The following is a 19,489-nucleotide window of genomic DNA, read 5'->3' on the forward strand; positions in this document are numbered from 1 at the left end:
CACTTGGTCCGAGTTGCTGAGCCGAGACCTTGCACATCTCGCACCTCCTGAGGCTTATTCCATCCTTTTCCCCTCATCCTCCTTTAAATATTTCAGATTCATTAATTTATTTCCACAAGCAGGCTTGGAGGAGCTGCAGTTACCTGGAGACTTGGAAGTACTCAGCAAGGTAAGTGTAAAGTTCGGTGCTGGCTGCTGAAATGTGGTTTTGGGGGTGGTGGGAGTGCAAGAAATTACTCTTAAGAAGGCACAGTTTTAGTAACTTCTCCAAAAAGTTGCCTGGGTGGTACAAAATACCATAATACTGTCTGAGCTTCCCTCATGTGCACCCTGCAAAATTGAATGCAAGATTAACAAGCATTAATCTGGAATGAATGGGAGGAGTTTGCAAGTACAGGAGTGGATTTCTATGCAAATAGAAAATATCCAAGGGATGCTGTTGCAGTCGCCAGAGCTGTGGGCACATTTGTGTGCTCCAGGCTGCCTGTGTTTGTGCAGTTCTGCTCTCAAGTCCTGTAGGAAAGGAATGCCAGCATCACCACGTGTGGTTCTCCATGTGGTTTTATGTAGAAACTCACCCACTTGGGTTCTGTGGGAGTGGACTGAAATGGAAGATGCAGATGTTTTAACCCACGGCCTTGAAGATGCTGAATCTGTGGTGTGTCCAGTGCAATGTGTCACTGATGTCCTGTGTCTAGGAACTCGTCATCCTCCTTGTCTTTGGAAGCCAACACAATTCTGCAAAGCTTGGGGTGTGTGCATCCCAGGGAAGGAGTTGACCTGGGGTTTAGTGCATCATCTTGTGGCTTTATCCCTGGGTTTCTTTGCACAGGTTAAAGTTGATCCCAGGCTAACTCAGGCTAAAAGCTGATCCCAGGCTAACTCATCCTAGATCCCAGGCTAACTCAGCTTAGAAGCTGATCCCAGCCTAACTCAGGTTAGAAGCTGATCCCAGGCTAACTCCCCTCTGCTTGGCTGTTCTAAATGCTCTCCTGACATCCTGAGCTAACTTTTCATTTTCCTTCCTTGTCAGCTGGTGCCATGTGTTACTCCACAAGCCCTGGGATGTTTTAGCTGCAAATGTCACCCATAACCCAGGAGCAGGAGCCCACTCATGTGCTTCACCAGGGAGGCAGTCAAAGCTCAGTGTCCCTAAGGAAAAAGGTGACATGGGGACATGAATGCAGGATCAGCCTGCATGTGGCCTTAGCAGTGTCTCTGCCAGGCTTCAGATGTGACCAGCTCTCCTGCTTTCCGTGCAAAGCAGACACCATCCATTAGCTGGGGAAATAGCTTTCTAAAAATAATCTTTCCCTAAGTCCAGTGCTGCACTTTAACTCCCTCAGATCCCAGAAGAAGGCCTCCCATTTCTCCCCACTTTGGACAGGCTTTCCAGCATATTCAGGAGTCCTTTTATGCTGACTCAGTCATTTCTGATGGCTCCCAGATGTTCACCTGGCACCAGTGTCAAGGGCCTGGTGTGTTAAAAGGGAGGTTGTGCTCCTCTTGAACCCTTGAAATCAACAGCAGAGGCTTCCTCAGCTGACTGTCAGCTGATAATTTTCTGTGAATTATGTCAAACCCCAGCTCAAAGGCAATGTGATTTCAGCCTCCCTGGGTGAGGCATTGCCCCAGCCCTGCAGGGCACTGGGACAGGCTGGGCTGGAGCACACATGTCCGAGTGTTTCTCTGCACCTGGGCGTGAGGATATTGAGAGGCAGATGGATGGACATCTGAAATCCATGACAGCTTTCTGAAACGTGAGCACCTTTCAGCTGCTTTCAATTAATCTTGCCAGGGAACTCCCTGCTCCCTGTCCCTCTCTGATCCCTTTATCCTTCCCTGGGATGCTCAGCGCTCCTCACCTCAAGCCGAAGCAGAGCGAGGGACTTGCACACCCTGAGCGAAACAGAAGATTAAGCCCAAGTGACCTAATTTTAAAGAGGTGCTGGTATCCTTTTGCTGGCGAGTGGGACCGAGGGAAGCACATCCCGAGGAATAATGCACCATCTGTTGGGAGGTTTTGGCCGCCTCGCCGAGCCAGACGCGCTGGCTTCGCTGCGGAGCCGTGAGCAGGGCAGCTCCTCTGGCTCTCAGATGCTACAGCTGATTTTTTTCAATCTGCCCTTTCTGAAAGTTCAGTGTTTGCCTTAGATGGGTGGTGGATTTGGGCTCCTGTTTAGCAAAGGGCAGCCGGCCAAACGAGGGGTGCAACGGCCGCCTCTGAGAGCCGGCTGTTCCTGCGGGGAGAGCTGCCGGGGCTAAATGGCCACATTGTCAATGGCCGTGGCAATGCGGCTATTTTTAAACTCTCAGGGAAGTGCCTCAAAGTAGGAATTGTTCCCTGAATTTGGGTCAGACAGTCTACAAAAGCAACTGCTCCTTCTCCCCCACCCCTCTGTAGCCGGGTTAGAAAGTCGGGCTCCCGCCTGGGGGGAAGCGAATGCCGCAAGCAGGGCTGAGAGGAGGATGAGGTTAAAGGAGTGTTTGTCCCCGTGCCACCGAAAGTCCGTCCTGCCTTCCAGGTGTGCCTGGAGCTGGGGACAAGGCGGGTGTGTTCGCCTTGCTCCGCGGAGCAGGAAATGATGAGAAGCTGTTACCTAAACTGAGCAAATTGCATCCTGCATTGTCGTACCAGGCAAAGGCTTAATGCGCCGCCTGGAGAGAGGCTGAGGGCAGCTGGTTTTCATCTGCGTGAACATTCAGTCCAAGAAAGAAGCCTCAAGCAGGGACTCTGTGTCTTTGTGCAGTCAGCCAATGAGTTTTCGGGGGTTCTCAGTGTTCTCAGAGTTTTTTTTTTTTGGGGTCCCTGCCTGTGCAAAGCACCACGTGCTTGCCACGGTTCTCCTCGGATGCTGCTGTAGTGGGTTGAGGGAGCAGAGGTTTGGGGTTTTGTGCTCAAGTGTAGCTTTTCCAGCTGGGAGTTAGATGGCTCTTCCCTGCTCTGGTTGGCTTCCAACTCCTCTGGTCTCAGAGTGTCCAAATCCCGTGTCATTGGATGAAATTTCTCGAATAATTCCTGCTAATCTGGGGTTGCTTCCTGCCGCTGCAGAGGAATGCTTTCAGCGTGGCTTTCAACAGCGCTGTCAGATCCTCACCTCGTGTTGGACACAGGGATGGGGAAAATTTCTCCCAAAAATTAGCCCTAAGGAGGGAGATCCCCTGCTTGCTCTGTCTGTGCAGATGCCTCTTGCCCCGGATGGATTGATGCTGCTCCAGGGGCTCTTGGATCCCGCTGGAGAGCAGTGAGTGCTGCACAGCCTCCTGTGAATAGCTGCTGATCCAAATAAAACCAGCCAAGCCGCTCAAGGGTTCTGGGTGGATAAACTGGAGCACGGGGGGTGGAAGTGCTTGGCAATGACAGGTGGAGCAGGAGCACTACGGAGCAAGGGATTAAACGAAGCTGCTCAAAGACCAAAGCCCACTCTCTCGGTGCTGACGGCATCCCAGTGCCTGGGAACACCTAATCTGGCCGGGGGAGGGCGGCTGCTCCTGCTGCTCCATAGCTCACATCCCTGGCGCCGCTCCCGCCCGCCGGGAAGCGTCAGCGAGAGCCCCGGTGCGTCACTGCCAGCGGGGACCGCGGCTGCTCGGCCCCGCCGTGACATTTCCCAAAAACCAGCCGCTCTCACACAGCCCGGCAGCTGCTCTGCTGCAGCCTCAGGAGCAGCTCTCGCTGCTGCCTGACCTCCTCATCCGGCTGGCTGGGGATTTTACTTTCCCTTTTATTCATAAAATAGCGAATCTCGGCTTTAGCAGCTGCTCTTTGGGGGGATGGCTCCAAATGTCCCCCTGTCTGTGAAGAGATGGAGCTGGGGTTACTCAGAGCTGCTGGGCATGGCTGGGTGGCAGCTCCACCAGGGATGCAGAAGGCATCCTCCTGCATGCCTGGGAAGGGTTCACTCCCAAATCAGCATCAGTGGAATTTCCAGGGGTAATAAACTGAGCCCCCACCTCCTGTGGTGCTGTTCGGGTCTTCCTGTCTTTGGGGTGAGCAATAACTTTAAGCACCACTCTTTTCCAAGCTCAAATCTGGGCTGTGTGACCTCGTTGTTGGGGGACAAATGCACTGAGAGCTCCTGTGGCACTGCTCTGACTGCCTGTTTCTCCCCAAATTCCAGACCTGCACCGAGCCACGGGAATCCCTGCACAAAAACCCACCATCACCTTCATCTCTGCTTCTGCTGGCAGCATGAGTCCTGCCCTGCCTTGGATCATTCCTCTTGGATGTGTGCTGCTGCTGACAAAGACAGCTGAGTGCTTTATCTTGCCCAACTCGAGTCACCTGGAGAGCATCCTGAGTAAATATCAGGATGGGGAAGCGCACTCCAGGTCCAAGAGAGCCATTCTATTCTCAGACAGACAGGAGATACTGATGCTCCACAATAAATTGAGAGGTCAGGTGTATCCAGTGGCCTCTAACATGGAATACATGGTGAGTCTAGAGCCTGATACATCACTTTATTACTACTTTTATTTTTTTTCCTAACTGTATTTAAATTTTCCTTGCGGTGCGAGAGGTGTGGTGAATTTCCTCTGAAGTAAGTTTCTCTCAAGAGGTTTCCTGAAGCCTTTCATTCCAGAGTGAAGGATGCTTTAGATCAGTGGCCTGTTTTGGTTGGAAAGGGCTGCTGATGGGTCATCCAGTCCATCCTCTGCATAGTTTCAGAACTGGTTCCATTATTCATAAAGCAGCATCTGGCCCAGCCCTGGATGCATCTCCGGTGATGGCAATTCCCCAGCCTGCCTCAGCAGGTTCTTCCATTACCTTCAAGTCATAAAAGCAGCAATTTTCCCCCAGTGTTTAACCCCTGCTCTCCCTGTGAAAGCTTTCAGGCTGCTGTGGGGACACCACAGTCTGCTCAGGGAATCTTCTGGTGGTTTTTGGGTTGCCAACCCAATGCTGGAGGTGGCACCTGCCCTGAGTCACACACTGATCACCTGAGCTTAGCAAGGTGAGCCAAACCTCCACGATGCTCCTGGGAATCTGTACAGGACCACAGGGAAACGGGGCCTGAGGAATGCGGCTCCATCTGCAAAGCACTGGAAATAGCTGGAAAGGCTTTGGGAGTTCCTGGGTGGATGGGTCAGTGCTGTTGGGTTTTGTAGTTCAGGAAACCAAAATAAAAGTTTGGTCAATGTATCCTCCCACTTCAGAGGGAGAACTTAAAAGTTGGAGGAGTATTGAAATACGCCTTTGCCATCAACAATTCACATTAATATTTTTTTTACCTGATACCTACTTTGAGCTATTTTTGCCATGCCATCAAAATATTACAGGGCCACAGAATGATGTAGGCAAATAATTACTTTTTGTGTGCCTTTTCCCAGTGTGCAAATATAGTTGTGATCAAAACTAGTCTGACTTCAACCTTGCGCTCCTGCTGATGGATCAAATGATGGATGACTTGTTAAGACCATGTTTAAAAGGGTAAAAGAAGAGTACACTATAAAATTGTTTGCCAGCTGTGCTGAAGCGAGGGCTGCAAATGGAAAATCCTGCCTTTTGTGACTGCAGGGAGAAAGGAAAGAGAAGGGAGAAAGAGAAGGAAGGATGGCTGTCCCTAAGTCTGTCCACACTAGCTGGGTTTTGGTCCCTCTTTTGCCAGAAGTCCTGTGCCTTTCTAAGAACCGGGGATTGCATCCCTTTCTCAGCCTCTCTCGCGTTATCCTGCAGGGAAGCACTGCCAGAAGAGGCGACTGGATGGATTTCCAGAGGGTAAACACAAAGCATGAGCAAGCCCAAGGTGTTTTGGTTGGCCGTGGGGCTGGCAGAGCCGCCGCTGCCGAGTGCCCACGGCCCGGCCGCTGTTTGCGCTCGCGGCGCGGTTGCACTTCTGTGTTTGCCTTTGCTCTGGGAGCTTTTCTAGTGGTTTTTATGGGTGATCGAGGGCAAATGAAAGGGCCTTATGTGCTCTGAAGAAAGGAGCCGAGTATGAGATGGTGCTGCTTGGAAGGGCTATAATCAGCCTTTCATGTGCTCGTGTTTACCCAGTATGGCTTGGAAATGCCATCTATATGCTGAACGGGAATTTCTCTTTAATCCTTTGTCCTGCAGAGGACATTTCTCATTTGGACTCGTTTAAGAGGATGGTCTGTCTTTAGAACCATGGATAAACTTTCCTCTTTCCCTTTGGTGCCGGAGTGGAGCGTCGCTGGAGATGTGCTGGGATAATTTGTGGATGAGTGGGTAGAGCTTGTTCTTGCCCATCAACCTCCAAATGCTCCCTTGTGAAAATCCTTTCTCCCAGCTCCATATCTGATGTATTTAAGTGGTCTAAAAGGGAAATGGGACCTAATATATTCCAGGAAAGGGACATATTTAACTGCTACTGGATGAGCTTCAGTTGTTGGACACTGTTAATAAGAAAGCAAGAGCACAGTGAGTCCTATGACTTACCTGGAGATCAAAAGAATTGTTCTATACATATGGAATAAAGGCAAAGTGGACTGAAAAATGAAGAAAGAAATGGTTTAGCTGCTGGGTCTGTGTAATTAATTGAAAGCTGGCACAGGTATTCAGTGCTAATGACAAATGAGTGAGCAGGGCACAGCTTCCTGACAAAGCTGGGCCAGTTCAAAATTACCTTAACCCCTCTACCAGCTCCATGATTGACACTTCCAGAGTGCATTTGGACTGTTTAACAGAGGTGGATGGGTGCCAAGGCCAAAACAAACTCCTTGTTAACAGTCCCAGAGTAGAAAGGACATAACGGACCCAGAGGAGAAAGGACATAATAGATCTTAAGGCATGGTGACCTTTTAAGATGGCTTAGTCAGATGCTTTCAGCAGTGATGAAAGGCAGAAATCTTTCCTCTTGCGGCGGCCTCAGAGACAGCTGGATAAAGCAAAATTGTTCTCAGTGCAGATTGCTGGAAGGAAAATAGTTTGTTTTCATGAATAAGGTATGCATCCTTCCTCTCAACTGTAGGGTGGTGGCTTTCCCTGTCAGGATGGGATAGTGTTTCTGTGGGGGTTAGCAAAAAGCATCTCCAGACCTCTGCCAGGACATGTCGGTCCTGGAGTTTGATGCCACTTTTAGAAGGAAGCTGCCAGTATTGCAGGAAGTCTGAGCTGGGGAGGAAAATGAGCGAGTAACCTGATCACTGCAATTCAGGTGTCTGGCTTTGGGCTTGCAGGCTCCTTGGGCTGAGGGAGCAGACTCCTTGTGGGATGCATTATTAAATCTGGACCTACAAGCTGTGGTGTGGTGTGTGTATGCCATGCATATATTTTATATATGCACTGTCTATTCCACTTTGAAAGGCCATTAAAAATTTTCAGGAGTAAAGAAAAGAGAGTCCGTGTGCTAACCCACTTGGAATCACACACACCCAAAAAATTTTCAACCTCTGCTTCTGAAGGAAGCTGAGCACAGGCTTGTTGCCCCTCTGGCTTCAGTCATCTTCCTAGATACTGCTTTGAATATTGGCTTAAAGAATTCTTGCTGGGAAAGTCTGAAATATCTTTTTCCCCCCCTATGTTTATTGCTGTGAAATAATTCCAGCCTCCTGACCGCATTCGCGTCTGAGAAGCAAGAGGCAAATAACTGCTCTAATTTAGATGGGATAGATTTGCAATCTGATGCCTGCAGAAACGAGCTTCTCTCCTCGTGCAGCAAACAGCCATGCAGGGATGGAGCTCCTTCCCAATTACCTCTTAAGTGTCTTTTGTCCCAGTTCATTTATTTTATCCGCAGGCATCAAAGGGAGATACAACGCGTAGGCTCGCATTAATTCCCATTTAATAGCTCATTGCTCAGGACGTCTCTGCATTAAATTAGGAGATTTGGAACATCTCCACCTCCGGGGCTGCAGGGAATAAAGCTGGGTAGGAAGTCTGAGGAGCTCGGAGTGCAGAACATCTTGGGAGAGTTTCTGTGGCTTTTGTGCTGGATGGGAGGGCAGCTGTGGCCGGTCGCTGCTGAGCCCACAAAGTGGGAAACCACTAAAAGCTGTGTCTGGGCACTGCTGCAAGAGGCTGCCTGAGCAGAGGGTTGGAGATGTGTGGTGGGTCTGATCCCATCACTTCCAAGGAGCTGGAGGGCTGAGAAGGAAAATGGTTTTGCTCCCTGTGTCAGAGCTGTGTCCACACGGGGCTTTGCAGACAGAATTTGCTTGGTCACTGCTCAGTCCAAAGCCGAGCTGGTGAGCTGGGGGCAGCTCTGGGATGCTGCTGGACTCTGGGTTGCTGGGAGTGCTTCATGATAAGCTGTTCTGGGAGGCCTGGGCTGTGAGCTCAGCGAGATGAGGTCATGTTTGCCTCACTGAGGTAGTGGAGACAAACCAAGTTCCAGGAGACACTGCATTTTCCTGTTGTGTTATCCAGGGATGCACAGTCCTTCCCCATTCCAGCTAGAACTGCCCCAGGCTGTGTGCAGATATGCTCAGAATGATCACTGGGTGGTTTGTAAATGTGTTTGAGAGCCTGGATGCCCTGCAGCCCTCCAGGCTCTGACAGGTCCTTTGAAATGTTTGAGACCAGAAGTTGCCTTTCTTCTGGAGGAGACAGGACTTGGAAAGAGCAGCTGGTTGTGATGGTAAATGTCCAAAGAGGACAGTCTCGTGCTGGCATGTGGATGGGCTGGATACACATTACAAGACCTCTCTTCTCTTTGGTTTTATTTGTAGGAATGTGCGGTAATATTTTAATCCCAATGAATTATCCTCTGAGGGCTGCTCTGAATAGAGCAGCTGTCAGTAATTACACAATGAATTCAGGGCACTGGCTGCTGGGCCCAGCGAGTCTGGCCTTTAGAACAAATACTCTCCTGGGCAGCAGAGCCAGCAGAGCTGCTTTCCTGTTTGCCTTTGTGTCATGTTGGAGCTCTCCTTTGGCTCACAACTGTGTGATATTCGATGAGAAGTGATCTCACCCCAGCATCCTGCCCTCAGTGGGAGCAGAAGTGGGATTTGTCACTTCTAACGTGATGCCTGTTTCAGTGAGAGTGGAAAAAGCTTAAAAAAACCCTGGGACATTGCCACCTCTGCTGTATTTGACCGGACCCACTGGTGGACTCTCATTTATTCTGGAGGGAGAAGGAGACCTGAGACTGAGAACCTCAGGCTCCTTGATTAAGAGGTTGGATCAAAGACTTCCAGCTGTGTAGTGGAGGAGGTAGTGGAGCTCTCCACTCCAACAGCTCTCCACTGCTGGAGTTCCCCTTGGTGGGAAAGCCTGGAGATATCCCAGCAGTAAGGACAATGGATGAAAAATCATCCTGAAATGCATCAAAGCACTGAGTGTATGTCAGAACTCTTGCAGGACTCAGAAATATGTGTCATGTTGGACATCATGAGATCTCAGAAATATGTGTCATGTTGGAGATCATGGGATTGCCAGCCTTGAATTTTAATTTTTAATTTTTTAGAACATATTAGAACAACAACTGCCAAGAATATCTTGTGGTTTAGGGTGGATGGTCTGGATGTGTTCCTGAGGTCTTCCCACGTGGGTTTGTGTGTTTTCTGATGAACTGAGTGAAGCATTTCCTCAGAAGCATGGCATCAGCTGGGGAAAATCATAGACCCTTTGGTGCCCTGGACTTTCATGGCAGGGGGACATGTTGGGAAATGTGATTTTAGCAGAGAAACGTGGCGGCTTCAGCAGGCCAGAAATAGTGGGGGTGGTCTGTACCTTAGTCTTTCTCCACTAACTGCTGTTGGTTTAATCTCCTGATCTAGCGAGTCTGAGAGGAAAAACTGACCTGTTCTTTTCTCTCCCCACACCCTGAAGACCTGGGATGAGGAGCTGGAACGGTCAGCACAGGCTTGGGCTCAGCAGTGCATCTGGGACCATGGGCCCAGTGACCTCATCAGGTCAATTGGGCAGAACCTGGCGGTTCACTGGGGCAGGTAAGGCTTGGGGTGCTACAGGATCATTGCAAAGGGTGATTTATGGGTCCCTCTTTAGAGACAGCTGGAAAGATTTGCTCTGGTGCTTGGTGGAGCACTGGGGAGATGGGAGAAAAGCTGGGGGTCGTTAATTGTGGTGGCTACAGTGGGATGGTTGTTGTGGTAATGCCTGTAGCCACCTTCCACTGAGACCTCCCAGGAAACCTGCCCTGATTTGGGCTCCTCCATCCGTCTGGATCTCGGGGTAGCACCTCTGGAACACACTTAAAGTCACTCCTTCTCCTTGAGGAGAGCAGGTACAGAAGTCTGAACCCTCCTAAATGCGCTGTTTCGGGGAGGGGGGTGGGTTCTGGCATCATGCAGCTGAAGGAGCAATGTCTGGATTCAGCTCAGAATTTGTGTCTGGATTCAGTTCAGAATTTAATTATCTCTTGCTGTGTTTTCCATAAATATTTATCTGGCTCCTGATTTTTCTTTACTGAAAACACTTTGTAGGGTTTTTTTTTTCAATTCCTGGGACAAGTTGTTAAACTAGAGTCATTAACCAAGTTAGGAAAGCTGACATGAAGGCTTCCAAAGGGATTTTCCTTTCCATCTCAAGATGAAATTTGTTTATTGTTAAGCCCCTGTTTTTAAGCTTGTTATAGGTTAAACCTGCTTTGCACAGCAAACATTTTGTACTTGCTCAGAAGCCCTGAGCTTTTTTCCCTCATTTCCTGGGTGGAAGTCTGGTTATCTTTGTTGTAAATCAGGTAGAACTTGGTGGAAAACAAAGGAAATTTGCTGGTGTGAAATTAGCTGGATGTAAAAATTGGGCCTATTTTAATGTTTGGAAGGTAGAATGATTAATTAATTGGAAACAAAATCAAAAGATCCTGCTGTTCTTGGCTGTCCTACAAGTGCTTGGGATGGCCATGGGTTCCTGATGGAGGAAGATCCAATCTTGCTCCCTTTGCAGTCCCTGAGAGGAAAGAAAAATCAGATTTAGCTCAGCTTTTTCAGGAACGGGCCATAACTTGATTGCCTCCATTTCCTCTCCTGTAAAATAGGATTCGGAAAGTATTTGCTTCATGACATCATGAGATGGATGTTTTTAAAATACTTCTAATGAGTGATTTTTAATGAAAAGTTGGCTGAAAGGATAAGCTCCAGTTGGTAAAGATATCATTTGGATTTCTGGCAGCTCGCTTCGTGGGAGCTGTTGAAAGCAGTCAAAAAGCAGTGGGTTTGGTACAGTTTGCAGATCACTCTGTGTGCTCACTGTGTGTGAAGTGTGTATGAGTTTCTACAGGTAGTTTTGACACCATTTGTGCCCCCCCAAACAGCACAAGCAGCATCAGCACTGCCTCAGATCGGGGTATCTGAGGCAGCACAGGATGCAGGGGGAAATTGCTGCCAAAAAAAAGGTAGGACAGGAGTGCAGCGCACCAACTATTCCACAGCAGCTCCTGGTGGGATGTGAGTGAGGAAAAGCCCACTCACTTTCAGAGGTCTTACAGTTTGGCTGCGAGTTAACTTCCAGATTTAGCAAATTGCCCCGTGGTAAAATAGGTACATGATGGCTTTTGGTTTAAGATGTTTGGCAAAGCCTAACTTCTGTTTACTTTCAAAACACAACTTTCTGCCAAACTAGAAGTTATTTTGTAGTTGAGTGGAAAAGTGAGAGGGCTTTTCAGGTCAGCAGCACTTGAGGATCATGTCAAACCCATAAATAATACAGAGTCAGGTCAGGCTGTGAATCTGAGGGGAAAAATCATAGAAACACACAACGGTTTGGGTTAGAAGGGACCTCAAAGATCTTTCCAGTTCCAACTACCCCGCCATGGGCAGGGACACCTTCCATTGTCCCAGGTTGCTCCAAGCCCTGTCCAGCCTGGCCTTGGACACTTCCAGGGATCCAGGGGCAGCCACAGCTTCTCTGGGCACCTGTGCCAGGACCTCCCCACCCTCACAGGGAGGAATTCCTTCCCAAATCCCATCTAACCCTTCATCTTTAACATTAAAAAAAAAAAAAAATTTAAATTTTTTTTTTTTTTTTTTTTTTTTTTGAGAACTTCTACCAGAACATCCTGATTCCAGCTGCCTTTTCCCCCTCAGGTATCGATCTCCAGCATTCCACGTCCAGTCCTGGTACGATGAAGTGAAAGATTACACGTTCCCATACCCCCACGAGTGCAACCCCTGGTGCCCAGAGAGGTGTACAGGTGCCATGTGCACACATTACACCCAGGTAAAGAACCCCAAGGGGTCTGTACCCACACTCCCCACACCCCCCACCCATGTCTGGATCGGGGTAATTTGCTTATTTGCAATAACTACATTTCCCTTACAGATAGTCTGGGCCACGACCAACAGGATTGGCTGTGCTGTGAATGTCTGCAAGCAGATGAATGTGTGGGGAGAGATCTGGGAGAACGCCGTCTACCTGGTCTGCAACTACTCCCCCAAGTAAGGCAGAGCAGCTGGGCTCTCTCCAGCTCTCCCAAAACTGGCAGCTTGCTTAACTAGCTCTGGGGAAGAGATTTCAGGCAGTCTAGACTGGTGGTTGTGGCTTTAAATTTTTTCTTTAGACAGCAGCACAGGGCTGGTTCAAAACTACAGAGCGCTGCCTGGAAAACTGAATGAGAGGCTGGGGCCAGGCTGGAGCTTTGATGTTCCTGCCACGGGAAGGGAAAGGAGGAGCAGGAGATGGCCAGGATGGAGCTGGCGTGTGCTGCTGAGCAAGGCTTGCTCTCTGCTGTCAGAGGGTGGGAAGGGATGGGGTGGTGGTGAACGCCAAAAAAACCCTGAAATAACTGCAGCAGTCAAGATTTCACTAGCTCGACGGTTTGATTAAATTTCAAAATGAAAATCATATTTCTTGCCTACTACATCCAGGAGAAGTTTACTACCTGGCAATGGCAGTTAAGATTTTCTGGTTTAATGGCTAATAGGAGAAACATTCCCACTCCAAGCCCTTGGCGGTTTAAAACTTCAAAACAAAATAAAATAGGGAAATAGCTCTATGCAAACGGAGTGGCTTGGGGAGCACCTGACTTCAGGGTGCAGAATAATGCAAAGGAAAAAGAAGTGTGGGGCTGCAGCTGTCGTGTCCCAGGCAGAGCTCTCTGGGTGGGTTCTCTAAGCCCCTCTCCCCACGTCAGATGGGCACATTTTGCTCCTGGTTTGGGGGGATTTAACAACCTGTTCCTCCTGAGGAATAACAGCATCTCCCACAGAGCCCCCACAGCAGGCTGGGAGATTTACACGTCATCCATTCAGAGCTGCTGGATGGAAAAATACTCTATTTCTGCAGTTTCTGCTTAATCTTTTCTCTCTGGCATCGGTGCACATTGTCCTCATGTAGCCTTATAGGTGGAGACAGCTGAAAGAGCATAACCCAGGAGTTTATAGCCACAGCTTAACTCCGGCTCCTTCAACCTCCTCATCCCCTAAAACTTGCAGGAGAGAGTGCCAAAATGGGCTGTTGTTTCTGGGGAGTTTCTTCAGCAAAATGCAGTAATCCATTGATTTATTTCTGTTTACACAAGACCCTGGTGTTTGTACTGGAATGTAATATAAAAGTGATATGGCACACGATTTAAGCAAACCCCTAAAAAATGTCATTTTAGAGACGGAACGAGGAGCAGCATCTTTCCTACACGGCTGGTTGTTTAGTCTTTATTTAGTTGCTCTAGGCCAGGATGATGTTTCTGGGTTTGGAGGCTCGGAAGGGTATTTGTGTGTCTGATGGGTGCTCATTTCTCCTGTGCTCCCAGGGGCAACTGGATCGGAGAAGCTCCGTACAAGACCGGCCGTCCCTGCTCCGAGTGCCCGCCGAGCTACGGGGGGAGCTGCCAGAACAACCTCTGCTACAAAGGTACCTGCTGGGGGCTTGGGGCACCTCTGGGGCGGGGGACAAGGCTGGAGCAAATGTGTGGAAGCTTCTAATTGGAGCCAGCCACAGCTTCATGGCCCTTTTAATTAGCCATCCTCAATATCCCGGTGTCGGGACACGTGGGAAATTGTCAGCCACTGAAAGCAAGAGTCCCTGAGCTGCTGAAAGCCTGGAGCTGGGATTCGGCACGTTTTCCTGGGGAAAACAGAGAGCTTGGATGGGGAGAAGCAGCTCTGAGCTTCCATGGGTTTGGCCCAGGAGCTGCAGGGGGTTTTGAGCGCCGGCAGGCTGCAGGCAGGAGTGATCCCGTCCTGGCGGGGTTTTTTGGGGAAGGGAATGTTCTCCAGTGCCTGGCAGAGGCATCGTGGGTGGGCAGAGCTTGGCTGCCTGCCCTGCTCCTTCGGGGGGAGCCTTTGCCTCCCTCCCCACCTTTCAGGGTGGGGGATTCAAGGAATGGTTTTCAGGGATGCAAAATGAACGTAGCCATTTGCGTCCCTTGGAGGAGAGGAGGGGGATACTGAAGGGTTTTTTCCTGACCTGTGGAGTGTTTTTGGAAGAGAGGCCAATAGGATAAAACATATTATCAGGGTGAGCCCTCCAGTGCAGTAGGGCTACCCCCAGCATCCAGGATCTCCCTGGGTCATTTCTCTCCTCCTTCCCAGAGAGCTGGGCTCCTTGAAAACAGGGAGATTCCCTGGAGACTTGCCCAGGGTACAGAGGCTTATTTTGCTGCCACCATGCATTTCTTGTTTTTTTATCTTGTGGGGTTTGAAGGAGGACCCCAGGGTGCAGGTGGGCTGCAGCAGGGAGAAGGAAGGGGATGCCCTGATGGAATATGAGCCCTTCAGCAAATTTGTGTTTTCCGCCAGAGGGAAGAGCTCAGTGGGAGACGGAGGAAGGAATATCAGCTCCTTTTTTTCACTAATTTGTGGGGATCCCTTCAAATCTTCATTGTGAGATGCTGTAAACGCTGCTTCATGTGCAGAGGAGCAGGAGAGGAGTGTCCTGGCAGTAGCCCTGTGCTGCCTCCAATGGGCATTTTTGATCTCCCAGCTGTTTAAAAGGAGATCCTTCTCCAACTAAATCATCCCCACAAAACACGAACCTGTGCTAATTTTGAATCCCCTCTTCTACCAAGATCACCGTTATGAAGATCCCATCGTTGCTGAGACAGATGAGACCAACGAGGTGGAGATTCCACAGGTGGCGGAGCAGAAGCCGCTGCAGTTCCACCTTCCAGAAAACAAACCCAGCAAAAGCATCAAGCCCAAGAAAATCACCCCAGAATCCTACATGAGTAAGACACAGCCTTTCTCTTTTTCAGCTCCTATGGGATTTGAAGCACCTCTGCGGGAAAATGTGTGGGAAGTGATGAGGAGGCTCAGGGATAAAGAAACTGGGAGGATGTTTGAGTGGGGGAAAGGTGATCTGTGTGGAAATTCAGTGTGTGAAAATTTCAGTTGGGCAGAAAGCTGCTAGAAGTGGTGAGCAAAGCTCTCAAAAAACAGCCTGTACCCTCTGCGCATCGATCTGCAAAAGTTCTGTGCCCGTTTCAGTCACTTCATAGAATCCCCCAATGGTTTGGTTTGGTTTGGAAGGGACCTCAATGCTCATCCAGTCCCATCCCCTGCCATGGCAGGGACACCTTCCACTGTCCCAGGCTGCTCCAAGCCCTGTCCAACCTGGCCTTGGACATTCCAGGGATCCAGGGGCAGCCACAGCTGCTCTGGGCACCTGTGCCAGGGCCTGCCCACCCTCCCAGGGAGGAATTCCTAATTCCCAAAATCCCATCTAAATCCACTCTCTGGCAGTGGGAGCCATTCCCTGTGTCCTGTCCCTCCATCCCTTGTGTCCCTCTCCAGCTCTCCTGGAGCCCCTTCAGGCCCTGGAAGGGCTCTGAGCTCTCCCTGGAGCCTTCTCCTCTCCAGTTGAGCACCCCCAGCTCTCCCAGGCTGGCTCCAGCTCTCAGAGCATCTCTGTGACCTCCTCTGACTGACTCCAGCAGTCCATGTCCTCCTTATCTCAATTCAATATCAATGTACCAAAAGCCCCCTCAATCAGTAATAAATTTAGGAAATACTGGTTTTATTTCTCCTTTAAAAAGCTCTATACTCAGCACTTACCCTTCTTCACAACTTTTCTAGGGTTTATGGTTTATTTCCTCTTTATTTCTTGCTCAGGAATATTTCTGAAGTTATTTGTGGAGCTGCTGGTACTTCCTGAGTTGTTTTCCAACCGCTGTTAATTAAAAGACACTTATTGAGAAAACAAGGTGGGGCAAGCCAGCGGGTCCTTTTCAAGTTTATCTGCCAGCATCTGGAGAGTCTGTAATTAAAAGGAGAATGAGAGCTCTGCCTGCAGACCTCGGGCTGTAAATCAAAGCCTTCAGCTGTCAGCTGCATCCTCCTTGCTAATATTCCAAAGACACCTGTCCCAGGTGAAGGGCTAAAGAGGCACCAACTGCTCCAGGCTGGATAAAATCAGATTTTATCTTGCTGCACCAAAGACCTCCAGGAAAGATGTGTGGAGGTTGCTCATTTCTTTAGCTCAAGAGCAGGCTGAGCAATTTCCTTTTTAAAAAAATGTATTTATTTGATTTTTTTTTTCTCCCCAGCACAAGTCATTACCTGTGAAACCAAGATGAGAGACAAGTGCAGAGGCTCAACGTGCAACAGGTAGGATTTTGTTGATACTTCTTGGAGTGCTGAGGGAAAAAGCAAATAAATATTTACTTTTTGTTACTCAATATTTTTAATAAATATTTATGTTTTATCACTAAATATTATTCAGTTCTTGCAAACGCAGGATAGGTTGCGCTATATATTTTTTGTGACTCTCTAGGTAGATCTCTTTGGGAAAAGCCCCAAAACCCAACAAAAAAATCCCCTAAATTTCTCTTAATTCAAGCCTTCAGCCAAGCCTGGCAGTAAGGTGATTTGGATGATTTTATTCAGCCATGATGACCCACAGTTTCAGATGTCCACAATAATTTAATACATTTCAGCAGAGTCATTTTTCGAGCCTTTTTCATGCATTCCACTGCTGTCCAGGCCAGACCAATAATTCATGACTTGTCCCTCCCAGCCTGTCAAGAACTTCTGGTTAAGGTTTCTGCAGAGAACAGGACAGTTTATCACTTGGAGAAAAACCAAATCCACAGAACCTAAATATTGGTCGGGCTCTTAAGGAGGGTGGAGCAACTGTTTTAAAAAAGTAGCTATTTTGCAATCCTGTTTTTAAAACAGGAGAACTACGTGAAATGAATGGAATGACTATTAAATGAAATAGAGTCAAAGTCTGTTTTTCTTGAATTGTTTTTCGCCACCCTCAAAGATAAATATCTTTACTAGGTATTTGTGCCCAGCTGGCTGCTTGTACAGTAAGGGAAAGATCTTTGGAACATTTTATTACGAAAGTGTAAGTACCTTTTAATAGCTCCTGGATGTAATTTGTGGGAGTCAGTGGGAATGACAGAAATGGGAAATGCCAGCCATTCTGGTGTAATTTGGCTTTTCATGTTCCCCAGTTGTGGTGCTGTAAAATGGTGCTAATAAAGGTTATCTGTATTTTCCTCATCTTGGTGTTGAAAAAAGGGACAGACTCTGGGAAGGCAAAGTGGTTCCAGACGTGATTTTGTCAGGAATTAATGTGGACACCCATGGAAAAAGAGGGATGAGCACCAGTAAGCAGCTCCTACAAAGATCTCTTTGCTCCTGCGGGCAGCTGTCACCTGAACAGAAACTTTATATAAGAAAACACTGCTAAGTTTCATAAATAAATAATATTTTGGGCTGATTTGCTTGATCTTAAATCAGTAAGATAATTTATAAATAAATCATGACACCATTTTCCCATCAAAACTACTTTTTTGGGGTGAAGGAATTTGGAAGATAAAAAGGTTTTTTTGGGTGAAATCAGGTTTTCTTTCCCTGTTCCAACTGTTGGTGCGTGACTGCATCACCCCTGATGTGTCTTTGCCCTGGAAATTCTGTGATTGCAGACACCCAACCCCTCCAAGTGGCGTCAGCAGAAATATTTTGGGTTTGAATATTTTGTCGAGAACTGGAAATATTTCAGACTGGTCTCTCACTTCCAACGCTGCTTTTCCTCTAAATTGTATTTAAATGTATGGTTTTGTTATTGAAAAAAAAAAAAAAGCTTGCCATTCAACCAGGCAGTGCTTAAAATAATAGTAATAAAAGAATCTGTATTGGGAGAGGAAGATTTAACAACCAGATTCCAAAGGAGTGTACTCAGCTTATTTTCCACTTGGTGCTCTGGTGGTGGTTTCATTTCTTCTCTGTTTTTCACGTAGCAGTTGGGCAGCGTTGCTCTGTGAGTGAGATTTATCTGATTTATTCCACACCCCATCCATTTATCTCTCGCCAGTCCTCCAGCATATGTCGTGCTGCAATCCACTATGGAATCCTGGACAACAAAGGAGGGCTGGTGGATATCACGAGGAAAGGGAGGACACCTGCTTTTGTGAAGTCCACCAGGAACGGTGTGGAGTCATTCAGGTACTGCCTTCACCAAAAACTGTTGGTATCAGCTTTAAATGCAAGCAGATGTTTGGTCATCTTTGTTGCTCTCGTGTAGACACAGTGGTCCAAATAACTCTACTCTGCTTATGTTTTTTAATAGTTTTATTTTTTTTTTTGTTTGCTTGTTTTGCAGGAAAAGTAAACCTTCAAACGCATTCATGGTTTCCAAAGTCACAAGTAAGTTTTTTAAATGTTGAGGGGAAAATATATTGTTGCTGGGGTTTTATGGGGTACTTGAAAACATCATTCCTTTCGGGGCTCTTTCTCATTTTCAGTGGTTGTGTCAAATGGTTCTGTGGCACAAGCAAACCCTGGAGAGGTGGTCTAGGGTGATCAGAACCTTAGAGTGACTGCCCACCCACCCTGGGCAGTTCCACCACCACCCACCTCATTTTCCTGGGGGCATCTAAGAGGAAGGTAGAGAAATAGGTGAAAATGGGCCAAATTCCAGCAGCATCTCCTTCTGATGGATCATGGTGGCATCCAGACTTCAGCTGCTGATAGTGAAGGGATGGAAGTTGAGCCATCCATCTCTGAGAGGCTCAGTCAAGTGTCAACACTTACAAAAACTGAAAAAAAAAAAAAAAGTGGCTAATGACCTAGTGCAGTAATGTAATGAAAAACACAATACATGTGACATTAGTTTTTAACACTGAGTCATCACATTTCTGATGGGCATACAAATAAACACCGCTCTACTTTTTAAACAATTCCCACTTTCTGAATATCTTTGAAAAATTCCTCCAACGCAGAATCGTCCTTTTGATTAGATGCACCTGAGGCCCTTCCAGGGAGAACTGTAGGTGTCAGGATATTTGGGCTCCACATCTGGAGCTGTAGCAAACCCACGTGTCGTGGATCAAAAGCTTGTCTCTTTTGAAAGCTGTGACTGTTTTAAGGCCACACTGTAGTGTGGTTGTGGGATTCCTGCTGGAGAGCTGGCCAGCCCCGTCCTGGGATCCTGCTGCTGGAGCAGCTTTCCTCCTGCTGCTCTCAGGGTCTCACCAAATGCATTGTGTGGCCCTGACTTGTGTTTTCTGCAGCAGCCTGAGCTTTTGGGTCTAATAATTTGCCTTTCCACATTTATCTTGGCAGCACAGACTCTGGATTGTTACACCACAGTAGCTGAACTGTGCCACTTCAAAAAGCCAGCGAGCCACTGCCCGAGGTAACACAAATCTGTTGGGTTTAAAACCTCTGTCCTAAGGGAGGG

At 48.1% G+C, this 19,489-nt stretch overlaps 1 protein-coding gene across 1 annotated transcript in view; it reads left to right on the forward strand.

Annotated features, from left to right (window-relative positions):
• CRISPLD2 (cysteine rich secretory protein LCCL domain containing 2) overlaps positions 1-19,489 on the forward strand; it is a 30,430-nt gene continuing 10,941 nt past the window's right edge. Inside the window, exons 1-12 of the mRNA XM_053953075.1 lie at positions 1-169; positions 4,122-4,435; positions 9,737-9,855; positions 11,953-12,085; positions 12,188-12,303; positions 13,614-13,714; positions 14,871-15,029; positions 16,347-16,407; positions 17,083-17,149; positions 18,122-18,252; positions 18,410-18,453; positions 19,372-19,444. Of these exons, the coding sequence (XP_053809050.1) occupies positions 4,193-4,435; positions 9,737-9,855; positions 11,953-12,085; positions 12,188-12,303; positions 13,614-13,714; positions 14,871-15,029; positions 16,347-16,407; positions 17,083-17,149; positions 18,122-18,252; positions 18,410-18,453; positions 19,372-19,444 (1,247 nt within the window). The 5' untranslated portion in view covers positions 1-169; positions 4,122-4,192. The remainder of the gene's footprint in view (positions 170-4,121; positions 4,436-9,736; positions 9,856-11,952; positions 12,086-12,187; positions 12,304-13,613; positions 13,715-14,870; positions 15,030-16,346; positions 16,408-17,082; positions 17,150-18,121; positions 18,253-18,409; positions 18,454-19,371; positions 19,445-19,489) is intronic.

The sequence above is a fragment of the Vidua chalybeata genome, chromosome 11, assembly GCF_026979565.1.
Source record: "Vidua chalybeata isolate OUT-0048 chromosome 11, bVidCha1 merged haplotype, whole genome shotgun sequence".
In the NCBI taxonomy this organism is placed as follows: domain Eukaryota; kingdom Metazoa; phylum Chordata; class Aves; order Passeriformes; family Viduidae; genus Vidua; species Vidua chalybeata.